Below are 12,785 nucleotides of genomic sequence, written 5' to 3'. Positions count from 1 at the left end.
GAACCGGGACTGGGATTAAGGCCGGAATTGGGACTGGGACCAGTTTGGGATTGGGACTGGGATTATGGCCGGGATCGGGATCGGGACTGGGACTGATGCCAGGTTTGGAACCGGGACCGGGATCGCGATCGGTATCAGAATCGGGATTTGCACCGGGATTGGGACCGGGACCGGGACCGGGATCGGGACCGGGATCGGTGCCCGGTTTGGAACCGGGACTGGGATCGGTATCAGGATCGGGATTTGCACCGGGATCAGGATCAGGACCGGGATCGGGATCAGTGCCCGGTTTGGAACCGGGACCGGGACCGGGACCCCCAAACTCCCACCGCCCTCTCCGATTGGTCCGAGCCGTCCCCGCCCCTTTCCCTTCCAGCCAATCGAAGCACAGGGACGTAGCGCTGCTTCCGAGCTGCCGCCTTCTGATTGGCGGAAGCGGGACCTTTGGGCGGAGCGCGTTTTGATTGGTCGAGCCGCGGGCGCTGAGGCAGGCGATTGGCTGGGGCGGGGAGGGCGGAAGTGGAGGGGCGGAGACGGGAAAGATGCAGGTGCGGGACCGGGAGCGGGACCGGGAGAGGGACCGGGGAAAGGAGCGGGACTGGGAGCGGGAGAGGGACCGGGAGAGGGACCGGGGAAAGGAGCGGGACTGGGAGCGGGAGAGGGACCGGGAGAGGGACCGGGGAAAGGAGCGGGACTGGGAGCGGGAGAGGGACCGGGAGAGGGGAAGGGACCGGGACTGGGAGAGGGGAAGGGAGCGGGGAAGGGACCGGGAGCGGGGAAGAGATCGGAACCGGGAGCTGGACCGGGAGCGGGGAAAGGAGCGGGACCGGGAGCGGGAAGGAACCGGGGAAGGGACCGGGAGCGGGGGAAGGATCGGAACCGGGAGCGGGGAAGGGTCCGGGAGCGGGAGCGGGATCGGAGAAGGGGTCGGGAGCGGGGAAGGAACCGGGATCGGGACCGGAACCGGGATCGGGAGCGGGATCGGGGCCGGGAGCGGGTCCAGGCCCAGGGCAGCGGGGACGGCCCGGGCCTGGCGCAGGAGCGGAGGGTCCCGACCCCCGCCCCGCCCCGGTTCCCGCAGCCCCGCTGCTGCCCTGTCCCCCGCAGGCCGCTCCCCAGGACTACCGGAACGTTCCCATCGACATCCAGACCAGCAAGCTGCTGGGTACGGGGACAAATCCCGACTCCGGCCGCTGCCGGCTCCGCTTTCCCTCCAGACTGGGCAGGAACCGGGAATTTATCCCGGTTTTCCAACCCAATCCCCCTTTTCCTCCAGATCCGGGCAGGAACCGGGAATTTATCCCGATTTCCCAGCCCAGTTCCCGCGTTTTCCCTCCTGACCTGGGGCAGAGCTGGGATCCATCCCAGGGGTTGGGAGAACACTCGGGAATTCCTCCCGCTGTTTGTCCCCGTGTCCCCAGAGCTGGGGGGTGTCCCCAAACCCGGGCTGTCCCCAAACCCGGGCTGTCCCCAAACCCGGGCTGTCCCCAAACCCAGGGTGTCCCCAAACCCAGGGTGTCCCCAAACCCGGGCTGTCCCCAAACCCGGGCTGTCCCCAAACCCAGGAGTGTCCCCAAACCCGGGCTGTCCCCAAACCCGGGCTGTCCCCGCCGTGACGGCGCTGGCCCCGTACCCGGGAGTGTCCCCATAACCCAGGGGTGTCCCCATAACCCCGGGCTGTCCCCAGAGCCCGGGGTGTCCCCAATCCCGGGACTGTCCCCACGGTGATGGCGCTGTCCCCATACCCCGTGCTGTCCCCAAACCTGGCTGTCTCCATGGTGACACGGCGCTGTCCCCATCCCGGGGGTGACACAGTGCTGTCCCCATCCCCATGGTGACATGGCGCTGTCCCCTCGGTGACACGGCGCTGTCCCCGTGGTGACACGGTGCTGTCCCCATCCCCTCGGTGACACATCGCTGTCCCCATAGTGACACATCGCTGTCCCCGTGGTGACACGGCGCTGTCCCCATCCCCATGGTGACACGGCGCTGTCCCCTTGGTGACACGGCGCTGTCCCTGCGGTGACACGGTGCTATCCCCACGGTGACACGGCGCTGTCCCCTCGGTGACACGGCGCTGTCCCCATCCCCTCGGTGACACATCGCTGTCCCCTCGGTGACACGGTGCTGTCCCCGTGGTGACACATCGCTGTCCCCTCGGTGACACGGTGCTGTCCCCACGGTGACACATCGCTGTCCCCATCCCCACGGTGACACGGCGCTGTCCCCGCGGTGACACGGCGCTGTCCCCATCCTGGGGGTGACACGGCGCTGTCCCCGCGGTGACACGGCGCTGCCCCCATCCCCTCGGTGACACATCGCTGTCCCCGTGGTGACACATCGCTGTCCCCTCGGTGACACATCGCTGTCCCCGTGGTGACACGGCGCTGTCCCCATCCCCTTGGTGACACATCGCTGTCCCCTTGGTGACACATCGCTGTCCCCACGGTGACACGGCGCTGTCCCCACGGTGACACGGCGCTGTCCCCATGGTGACACGGCGCTGTCCCCTCGGTGACACATCGCTGTCCCCGCGGTGACACGGCGCTGTCCCCCTCGGTGACACATCGCTGTCCCCATCCCGGGGGTGACACGGCGCTGTCCCCTCGGTGACACGGCGCTGTCCCCATCCCCTCGGTGACACATCGCTGTCCCCACGGTGACACGGCGCTGTCCCCTCGGTGACACGGCGCTGTCCCGCGCAGACTGGCTGCTGGACCGGCGGCACTGCGGGCGGCGCTGGCCCGCGCAGGTGGCGCAGGTGCGGGAGCGGATCCGGGCGGCGCTGCAGGACATGCCCGAGCACCCCGAGATCCGAGCGCTGCTCCAGGGCTCCTGTCAGTGCGGGCGGCAGCGGGAACGGGGTCTGGGGTTTGGGGTTTGGGGTTTGGGATATTTTGGGTCTGGGGTCTGGGGTTTGGGATATTTGGGGTCTGGGGTGTGGGGTTTGGGGTGTGGGGTCTGGGATATTTGGGGTTTGGGGTGTGGGGTGTGGTGTCTGGGATATTTGGGGTTTGGGGTCTAGGGTCTGGGATATTTGGGGTGTGGGGTGTGGGGTTTGGGATGTTTGGGGTCTGGGATATTTGGGGTCTGGGATATTTGGGGTTTGGGGTGTGGGGTCTGGGGATGGGGATATTTGGGGTTTGGGGATTGTGGTTTGGGATATTTGGGGTCTGGGGTTTGGGATATTTGGGGTGCGGGGTCTGGGGTTTGGGATGTTTGGGGTGTGGGGTTTGGGATATTTGGGGTTTGGTGTGTGGGGTCTGGGATATTTGGGGTTTGGGAACTGGCCACTGGGAATTGGGGATTTCATATTTGGGGTTTGGGGTTTGGGGTCCGGGATTGTGGTTTGGGGTTTGGTGTTTGGCATTTGGGGATTGGGATTTGGAGATTTGGGGATGGTTCCCCCCCACCGAGAGCTGGGATTTGGGGTGGTGGTGGCAGCTCAAGAACCCCCCAAAACCTCCTGGGGAACCCCTAAAACCTCCGAGGGATCCCCCAAAACTCCTGGAGATGCCCTAGAACCTCCTGAGGACCCCCTGAATCTCCCTGGGGACCCCCAAAACCCCCCAGGGATCCCCCAAAGCCCCCCAGGGATCCCCCAAAGCCCCCCAGGGATCCCCCAAAGCCCCTCAAGTGTCCCCCAAAGCCCCCCAGGGATCCCCCAAAGCCCCCCAGGGATTCCCCCAAAGCCCCCCAGGGATCCCCCAAATTCCCCCAGGGGCCCCCCAGGCCCCCTGACCCCGCTGCTCCCCCAGACCTGCACTACTTCCACTGCCTGCGCATCGTGGAGATCCTCAAGGGCACCGAGGCCTCCACCAAGAACCTCTTTGGGCGCTACTCGTCCCAGAGGATGAAGGTGGGAGCGCCCTCCTCTTCCTCCTCATCCTCCATCCTTCTTCTCCTCCTCTTCCTCTTCCTCCTCCTCCTCATCCTGCTCGTCCTCTTCCACCTCCGTCCTTTTCTTCCTCTTTCTCCTCATCCTCGTCTTTCTCTTCATTCTCCTCGTCCTCCTGTTCCTCCTCATCCTCTTCCTCCTATTCCTCTTCTTCCTCCTCTTCTGCCTCCATCCTCTTTTTCCTCTTCCTCCTTCTCCTCTTCCTCCTCTTCTTCCTCCTCCTCGTCTTACTCCTGTTCCTCCTCGTCCTCGTCATCTTCCTCATTCTTCTCATCCCCCTCTTCCTCCTCTTCTGCCTCCTCCTTTCCTTCCTCCTCTTCCTCCTCATCCCCCTCTTCCTCCTCTTCCTCCCCATCTTCCTCCTCTTCCTCCCCATCCTCCTCCTCCTCCTGCTGCTGCTGCTGACCCTGGTGTCCGTCCCCAGGACTGGCAGGAGATCGTGTCCCTCTACGAGAAGGACAACGCCTACCTGGGTGAGGGGGGAAAAGTGGGAACAGCAGGAAAAGTGGGAAAAATGGGAATCATGGGAATAACGGGAATAACAGGAATAATGGGAATGGGAAAAATGGGAATAACGGGAAAAATGGGAATAACGGGGGTCATGGGAATAGTGGGGATAATGGGAATAATGGGAATGGGAATAATGGGAATGGGAATAATGGGATAATGGGAATGGGAATAATGGGATTGGGAATAATGGGAGTGGGAATGGGAGTATTGGAAATAATTGGAAAAATGGGAATAATGGGAATGGGATAATGGGAAGAATGGGAATGGGAATGGCAATTCCCCGAGGTGTCCCAAAGAACCCCCTGGGTGGGTGGAATCCAGCCCCCAGACCGGGATGGGATTTAAAGGGGAATCCAGCCCCCAGACCGGGATGGCATTTAGGGCACAGGGTTTCTGGGAACGCCGGATCCCAGCGGGACGAGCCCCCCCGGGACGCCGGGGACGCCCCGAGCCCCGTGGGGTGACCCGGCCGTGCCCCGCAGCCGAGCTCTCGAGCCTGCTGGGGCGCAGCGTGGCCTACGAGCTGCCGGCGCTGCGGCGGCAGCGGGGCCGGTGGCAGCAGGCGCAGCAGGAGCTGGCGCGGCGCGAGGACGAGTGCCAGCTGCGGGCGGGCGAGCTCCGCGAGCGCTTCCTGGGCTCGTGCCGCCAGTACGGCATCGCCGTGAGTGCCCGCGGCCGGGCCGGGCCGGGATCGCCCCGGGCTGGGCAGGAACAGCCCCGAACGGGCCCCAAAGTAGCCCCGGACAGACCCGAAAACGGGTGTGCCCACGGTGTCCCCGGGGTGTGCCCACGGTGTCCCCAGGGTGTGCCCGCACTGTCCCCAGGGTGTGCCCACGGTGTCCCCAGGGTGTGCCCACGGTGTCCCCGGGGTGTGCCCGCACTGTCCCCAGGGTGTCCCCACACTGTCCCCAGGGTGTGCCCGCACTGTCCCCAGGGTGTGCCCACGGTGTCCCCAGGGTGTGCCCACGGTGTCCCCAGGGTGTGCCCGCACTGTCCCCAGGGTGTGCCCACGGTGTCCCCAGGGTGGGCCCACGGTGTCCCCAGGGTGTGCCCACGGTGTCCCCAGGGTGTGCCCGCACTGTCCCCAGGGTGTGCCCACGGTGTCCCCAGGGTGTCCCCACGCTGTCCCCAGGGTGTGCCCACGGTGTCCCCAGGGTGTGCCCACGGTGTCCTCAGGGTGTGCCCACGGTGTCCCCAGGGTGTGCCCGCACTGTCCCCAGGGTGTGCCCGCGGTGTCCCCAGGGTGTGCCCACGGTGTCCCCAGGGTGTGCCCGCGGTGTCCCCAGGGTGTGCCCGAGGTGTCCCCAGGGTGTCCCCAGGGTGTCCCCAGGGTGTGCCCGCGGTGTCCCCAGGGTGTGCCCACACTGTCCCCAGGGTGTGCCCGAGGTGGCCCCAGGGTGTGCCCGCACTGTCCCCAGGGTGTGCCCACGGTGTCCCCAGGGTGTGCCCGCACTGTCCCCAGGGTGTGCCCGAGGTGTCCTCAGGGTGTGCCCACACTGTCCCCAGGGTGTGCCCGCACTGTCCCCAGGGTGTGCCCGAGGTGTCCCCAGGGTGTCCCCAGGGTGTCCCCACACTGTCCCCAGGGTGTGCCCACACTGTCCCCAGGGTGTGCCCACGGTGTCCCCAGGGTGTGCCCGCAGTGTCCCCAGGGTGTGCCCAGGGTGTCCCCAGGGTGTGCCCATGGTGTCCTCAGGGGTGTGCCCACACTGTCCCCAGGGTGTGCCCACGGTGTCCCCAGGGTGTGCCCGCACTGTCCCCAGGGTGTGCCCGAGGTGTCCCCAGGGTGTCCCCACACTGTCCCCAGGGTGTGCCCGCGGTGTCCCCAGGGTGTCCCCACACTGTCCCCAGGGTGTCCCCACACTGTCCCCAGGGTGTGCCCGCGGTGTCCCCAGGGTGTGCCCACGCTGTCCCCAGGGTGTCCCCACGGTGTCCCCAACTGTCCCCACAGTGTCCCCACAGTGTCCCCACGGTGTCCTCAAGTGTCCCTGTGGTGTCCCCAGGGCATCCCCAGGGTGTCCCCAAATGTCCCCTCGGTGTCCCCAACTGTCCCCACAGTGTCCCTGCAGTGCCCCCAAGTGGTCTCCCATGTCCCCAGGGTGTCCCCAAATGTCCCCACGATGTCCCCAGGGCATCCCCAAGTGTCCCTGTGGTGTCCCCAGGGTGTCCCCAAGTCTCCCCAAATGTCCCCACAGTGTCCCCAGCATGTCCCCAAGTATCCCCTCGGTGTCCCCAACTGTCCCCACAGTGTCTCTGCAGTGTCCCCAAGTGGTCTCCCATGTCCCCAGGGTGTCCCCAAGTGTCCCCACGATGTCCCCAGGGCGTCCCCAGGTGTCCCCAAGTGTCCCCTCGGTGTCCCCAGGGTGAGGACGTGCGCCAGGAGCTGCTGGCTCAGGCGCAGGCGCTGCCATCGCTGCTGTCCCGCGTCGGGGACGGCGCCAGCGCCCTCGGGGACGCCATCGAGCTGTACCAGGCCTGCGTGGCCTTCGTGTGTGACAGGTGGGGACAGCCCTGGCACCCCAAAACTGCCCTCAAACAGCCCCAAAACAGCCCCAAAATGAACCATGTCCCCCAAAATAGCCCCAAAATGAACCATGTCCCCCACAACAGCCCTGGCACCCCAAAATCAGCCCCAAAACAGCCCTGGCACCCCCCAAACAGACCCTGCCCCCCAAAACAGCCCCCAAACATCCCCCAGCTCCCCCAAAACTGCCCCAGAACAGCTCCTGGTCCCTCCCAGCCCCTGGCACTGCGGATGCTGAGGTGTCCCCATCCCCCCTGCTGTCCCCATCCATGTCCCCGACGCTGTCCCGTGTCCCCATCCCTGCTGCTGTCCCCATGTCCCGGCTGCTGTCCCCATGTCCCCTCTGCTGTCCCCATCCATGTCCCGGCCGCTGTCCCCGCCACTGTCCCCGTGTCCCCGCTGCTGACGCCGTGTCCCCGTGTCCCTGCCGCTGTCCCCATGTCCGCGCTGCTGTCCCGTGTCCCCGCCGCTGTCCCTGTGTCCCCCTCCATGTCCCCGTCGCTGTCCCGTGTCCCCGCTGCTGTCCCATGTCCCCGTGTCCCTGCCGCTGTCCTGTGCCCCCGGTGCTGTCCCCATGTCCCCGCCGCTGTCCCGTGTCCCCGCTGCTGTCCCATGTCCCCGTGTCCCTGCCGCTGTCCTGTGTCCCCGGTGCTGACGCTGTGTCTCCGCTGCTGACGCCATGTCCCCGGTGCTGTCCCGTGTCCCCGCCGCTGTCCTGTGTCCCCGCTGCTGACGCCGTGTCCCCGTGTCCCCGCCGCTGTCCCGTGTCCCCGCTGCTGACTCCATGTCCCCGTGTCCCCGGTGCTGTCCCGTGTCCCCGTCACTGTCCCGTGTCCCCCAATGCTGACTCTATGTCCCCGTGTCCCCGCCGCTGTCCCGTGTCCCCGCTGCTGACGCTGTGTCCCCGTGTCCCCGTCACTGTCCCGTGTCCCCAATGCTGACTCTATGTCCCCGTGTCCCCGCCGCTGTCCCGTGTCCCGCAGCCCCGGGGCCGAGGCGCTGCCGCTGCTGCGGCACGTGGCGGCCAACGGGAACTCCTCGGTGTTCCGGTGGCGCACCGGGCGGGAGCCGCGGCGCCTGGAGCGGCCCGAGCCGCCGCGGGCACCGGAGCCGCCCCGGGAGGACACGGTGGGTGCCGCCCGGGGGACACGGGGGACAGAGGGGACCCCCCCGCATGGCTCTGCCGGGCGGGCTCGGGGTCGGGCCGTGCCTCAGCGGGGTTTGGGGTTCTTGCCGCAGATTGACTGGGGGGATTTCCCCGCGGAGCCGCCCCAGGGCGGGGACATCGACTGGGACATCACGGTGGAGCCCAGCCCCCAGGTGGGTGACGTCCCTGTGTCCCCAAACCCCCCCTGTGTCACCCTTTGTCACCTTTCATTCCTCAGGGGGATGGTGGCACTGATTGGGGCGATGTCCCTGTGTCCCTAACCCCCCCCGTGTCACCCTTTGTCACCTTTCATTCCTCAGGGGGATGGTGGCACTGATTGGGGCGATGTCCCTGTGTCCCTAACCCCCCCCGTGTCACCCTTTGTCACCTTTCATTCCTCAGGGGGATGGTGACGTGGATTGGGGCGATGTCCCTGTGTCCCCAAACCCCCCCGTGTCACCCTTTGTCACCTTTCATTCCTCAGGGGGATGGTGGCATTGGCTGGGGTGATGTCCCTGTGTCCCCAACCCCCCCCGTGTCACCCTTTGCTCCTCAGGGGGATGGTGGCACTGATTGGGGCGATGTCCCTGTGTCCCCAAACCCCCCCCCGTGTCACCCTTTGCTCCTCAGGGGGACGATGGCATCGACTGGGGCGATGGAGAGAAGGGGACAATCACAGCAGAGCCCAGTCCCCAGGTGGGTGACACCCCCAGGGCCGGGTGTCCCTGTGTCCCCAAACCCCCCCCTGTGTCACCCTTTGTCACCTTTTGCTCCCCAGGGGGACGATGGCATCGATTGGGGTGATGGAGAGAAGGGACAGGAGGGGACAATCTCAGCAGAGCCCATTCCCCAGGTGGGTGACACCCCCAGGGCTGGGTGTCCCTGTGTCCCCCAAACCCCCCTGATGTCACCCGGTGTCCCCCTTTGTCACCCTTTGCTCCCCAGGGTGACGATGGCATCGACTGGGGTGACGCGGGGGGACAGGAGGGGACGATCACCGTGCTGGAGGCTGGAACTGAGGGTGAGCAGGGCTGGGGGGTCCCGGGGGCGCAGGAAGGCCCCAAATCCCCCCAAATTCCCCGTTCCCAGTGCCCCTGGACACCCCAGAGGGGTTTGGGGTGGGACACAGGGCAGGGTTTGGGGGCTGGGCAGGGATTTTTGGGTTCCCTGGGGTGAAGCTGAGCTGGATTTGGGGGTCCCATCCCTGTTCCCTCATCCCCCAGTGCCCCTGAACACCCCAGAAGAATTTGGGATGGGACAGGGAGTGGGATTTGGGGGCTGGGCAGGGATTTGGGTTCTGAGCAGGGATTTTGGGTTCTGAGCAGGGATTTTTGGGTTCTGGGCAGGGGTTTTTGGGTGCTGGGCAGGGATTTTGGGTTCTGGGCAGGGGTTTTTGGGTTCTGGGCAGGGATTTTGGGTTCTGAGCAGGGATTTTTGGGTTCTGGGCAGGGGTTTTTGGGTGCTGGGCAGGGATTTTGGGTTCTGGGCAGGGGTTTTTGGGTTCTGGGCATGGATTTTGGGTTCTGGGCAGGGGTTTTTGGGTTCTGGGCAGGGATTTTGGGTTCTGAGCAGGGATTTTTGGGTTCTGGGCAGGGGTTTTGGGTTCTGGGCATGGATTTTGGGTTCTGGGCAGGGGTTTTTGGGTTCTGGGCAGGGATTTTGGGTTCTGGGCAGGGATTTTGGGTTCTGGGCAGGGATTTTTGGGTGCTGGGCAGGGATTTTTGGGTGCTGGGCAGGGGTTTGGGTGCTGGGCAGGGATTTGGGTGCTGGGCAGGGATTTTGGGTTCTGGGCAGGGGTTTTGGGTTCTGGGCAGGGATTTTGGGTTCTGGGCAGGGATTTTGGGTTCTGGGCAGGGATTTTGGGTTCTGGGCAGGGATTTTTGGGTTCTGGGCAGGGATTTTTGGGTTCTGGGCAGGGGTTTTTGGGTGCTGGGCAGGGATTTGGGTGCTGGGCAGGGATTTTGGGCTCCCCGGGGTGCAGCTGAGCTGGCTTTGGGGTCCCACCCCACCACAGCCCCCGAGGACGTCGCGCGCGGCTCGGACGCGCTGACCCTGCTGGAGAACCCCGAGACACGGAACCAGTTCATCGACGAGCTGATGGAGGTGGGCACCGGGGGACACCGGTGGCCCTGGCAGTGGCCCTGCTGGTGGCCCTGGCGGTGGCCCTGGTGGTGGCCCTGGTGGTGGCCCTGGAGGTGGCCCTGATGGCAGCCCTGCTGGTGGCCCTGGAGGTGGCCCTGGCGGTGACCTAGAGGTGGCCCTGACAGTGGCCCTGCTGGTGGCCCTGGTGATGGCCCTGGAGGTGACCCTGATGGCAGCCCTGATGGTGGCCCTGGCGGTGGCCCTGACAGTGGCCCTGGCGGTGGCCCTGGCAATGGCCCTGGTGGTGGCCCTGGCAATGGCCCTAGAGATGGCCCTGACAGTGGCCCTGGCAGTGACCCTGCTGGTGGCCCTGATGGTGGCCCTGGCAGTGACCCTAGAGGTGGCCCTGGTGGTGGCCCTGGAGGTGACCCTGACGGTGACCTAGAGGTGGCCCTGACAGTGGCCCTGGTGGTGACCCTGGCGATGACCTTAGTGGTGGCCCTGGAGGTGGCCCTGGCAATGGCCCTGGAGGTGGCCCTGGCAATGGCCCTGGAGGTGGCCCTGGTGATGGCCTTAGTGGTGACCCTGGTGGTGGCCCTGGAGGTGACCGTCACGGTGACCTAGAGGTGGCCCTGACAGTGGCCCTGGTGGAGGCCCTGGCAATGGCCCTAGAGATGGCCCTGACAATGGCCCTGGAGGTGACCCTGCTGGTGGCCCTGGCGGTGGCCCTGGCAGTGGCCCTGATGGTGGCCCTGACAGTGGCCCTGGAGGTGACCCTGGCGGTGGCCCTGGCAGTGGCCCTGGCAGTGGCCCTGATGGTGGCCCTGACAGTGGCCCTAGAGATGGCCCTGGTGGTGGCCCTGGCGGTGGCCCTGACGGTGGCCCTGTCCCCACAGCTGGAGCTGTTCCTGGCGCAGCGGCTGCTGGAGCTGGAGGACGAGGCCGACGTGGTGGCCATGAGCCAGCTGCAGCTGGCCCCGGCCGTGCTGCAGGGCCAGAGCCGCGAGCGGGTGCAGGCCCAGCTGGCCACCACGCGGGAGCTGCTGGCCCAGCTCTGCTCCCGCAGCGTGCAGCACCTCTGCATGATCCTCGCCTCGCCCAGGTGCCTGAGACTGCCCCAGACCGGGCCAAACTGCCCCAAAACAGCCCAAAACAGACCCAGAACAGCCCCAAAACAGCCCCTAAAATAGCCCTAAACCAACCCCTGAAACAGTCCTAAAATAGCCCCAAAACAGACCCTAAACCAGCCCCAAAACAGACCCTAAACCAGCCCTTGAAATAGCCCTAAACCAGCCCCTAAAATAGCCCTAAACCAGCCCCTGAAACAGTCCTAAAATAGCCCCAAAACAGCCCTAAACAGACCCTAAACAGACCCTAAACCAGCCCCTGAAATAGCCCTAAACCAGCCCCAGACCAGCCCCTGAAATAGCCCTAAAATAGACCCCATCTTGCCCCTAAAATAGCCCTAAAGAAGCCCCAAAACAGCCCCAAAAGAGCCCTAAAACAGCCCCAAACCAGCCCTCAACCAGGGGGGCCACGCAGCGTGACCCAGGTGTCCCTGCTGTCCCCAGGCCATGCAGGGCTGTCCCATCCTGCAGTGTGTCCTGGCTCTCCCCTGTGCTGTCCCCTGTCCCACCGTGTGTCCCCGCTGTCCCCGGTCCTGCGCTGTGACCCCGTGTCCCCGCTGTCCCCGGTGCTGTCCCCGCTGTCCCCGCTGTCCCCGGTGCTGTCCCTGCTGTCCCCGCTGTCCCCGCTGTCCCCGGTGCTGTCCCCTGTCCCACACTCTGACCCCGTGTCCCCGCTGTCCCCACTGTCCCCGCTGTTGTCCCTGCTGTCCCTGCTGTCCCCGCTGTCCCCGGTGCTGTCCCCCGTGCCGCTGTGACCCCGTGTCCCCACTGTCCCCCGTGCCGCTGTGACCCCGTGTCCCCTCTGTCCCCGGTGCTGTCCCCCGTGCCGCTGTGACCCCGTGTCCCCACTGTCCCCCGTGCCGCTGTGACCCCGTGTCCCCGGTGCTGTCCCCCGTGCCGCTGTGACCCCGTGTCCCCGCTGTCCCCAGGTACGTGGAGCGGGTGGCCGCGCTGCTGCGGCAGCAGCTGCTGCAGGCCGAGCTGCTGCTGGCCAAGAGAGCCGCGCTGGGCCAGCGGCGCCGCCAGGCCCTGGCCGAGCAGGCGGCCCTGGAGCCCAAACTGCAGCGGCTGCAGGAGAGGACCAAGGAGCTGCAGGAGCTGGTGAGGGATGGGGGCACCCCCTGAGCCCCCCTGGGCCCCCCTGAGCCCCCCGGGCCCCCCAAGAGCCCCCCGGGCCCCCCTGAGCCCCTCCCGGTGCCGTTGCAGATCGAGGCCGACATCTCCAAGCGCTACGGGGGGCGCCCGGTGAACCTGATGGGCGTCAACCTGTGACACCTGGGGACATCAACCTGTGACACCTGGGGACATCAGAGTGTGACACCCGAGGACACCAGTCTGTGCCCCCCAGGGACACGGGGGGTCCCCAGGGTGTCCCGCCCCACCCGGGGGTGCTGCGGGGTTTGGGGGTGTCGGTGAATAAACCCGGATTTGGTGTCACATCGAGCTGGGTGTGAGGCGGGGAGAGGAGCCACGTGTCACCGAGGGGGGGCAGGGACAGGG

The 12,785-nt window shown here is 66.2% G+C and overlaps 1 protein-coding gene across 3 annotated transcripts; it reads left to right on the top strand.

Moving 5' to 3' along the window:
- The first annotated feature begins 316 nt into the window (after positions 1 to 316).
- CDK5RAP3 (CDK5 regulatory subunit associated protein 3) lies at positions 317 to 12,722 on the top strand. Of its 3 annotated transcripts, XM_054000281.1 has the most exons (16): positions 318 to 548; positions 1,108 to 1,165; positions 2,706 to 2,837; positions 3,759 to 3,859; positions 4,323 to 4,371; positions 4,891 to 5,069; positions 6,768 to 6,904; positions 7,913 to 8,057; positions 8,169 to 8,249; positions 8,707 to 8,772; positions 8,855 to 8,929; positions 9,022 to 9,097; positions 10,091 to 10,179; positions 11,055 to 11,260; positions 12,215 to 12,386; positions 12,492 to 12,722. In XM_054000281.1, the coding sequence occupies exons 1-16, from the start codon at positions 543 to 545 to the stop codon at positions 12,555 to 12,557; spliced, it is 1,638 nt and encodes a 545-aa protein (XP_053856256.1). In that variant the 5' UTR covers positions 318 to 542; the 3' UTR covers positions 12,558 to 12,722. The 3 variants fall into 3 exon arrangements, with proteins under 3 accessions (XP_053856257.1, XP_053856256.1, XP_053856258.1); XM_054000282.1 differs by lacking the exon at positions 8,855 to 8,929 and having other exon boundaries at positions 317 to 548; XM_054000283.1 differs by lacking the exon at positions 318 to 548 and having other exon boundaries at positions 1,153 to 1,165; positions 2,706 to 2,761.
- Positions 12,723 to 12,785: the final 63 nt, after the last annotated feature.

Source organism: Vidua macroura, chromosome 27 (assembly GCF_024509145.1).
Source record: "Vidua macroura isolate BioBank_ID:100142 chromosome 27, ASM2450914v1, whole genome shotgun sequence".
NCBI lineage: Eukaryota > Metazoa > Chordata > Aves > Passeriformes > Viduidae > Vidua > Vidua macroura.
This window is presented reverse-complemented; position numbering and strand designations above follow the sequence as displayed.

Bases quoted from the DNA above. Each gene is read 5' to 3' on its own strand.
- CDK5RAP3 (XM_054000281.1), top strand. The intron at 1,166-2,705 runs GTACGGGGACAA...TGTCCCGCGCAG, and splicing joins CCAGACCAGCAAGCTGCTGG to ACTGGCTGCTGGACCGGCGG. The intron at 8,773-8,854 runs GTGGGTGACACC...TTTGCTCCCCAG, and splicing joins CAGCAGAGCCCAGTCCCCAG to GGGGACGATGGCATCGATTG.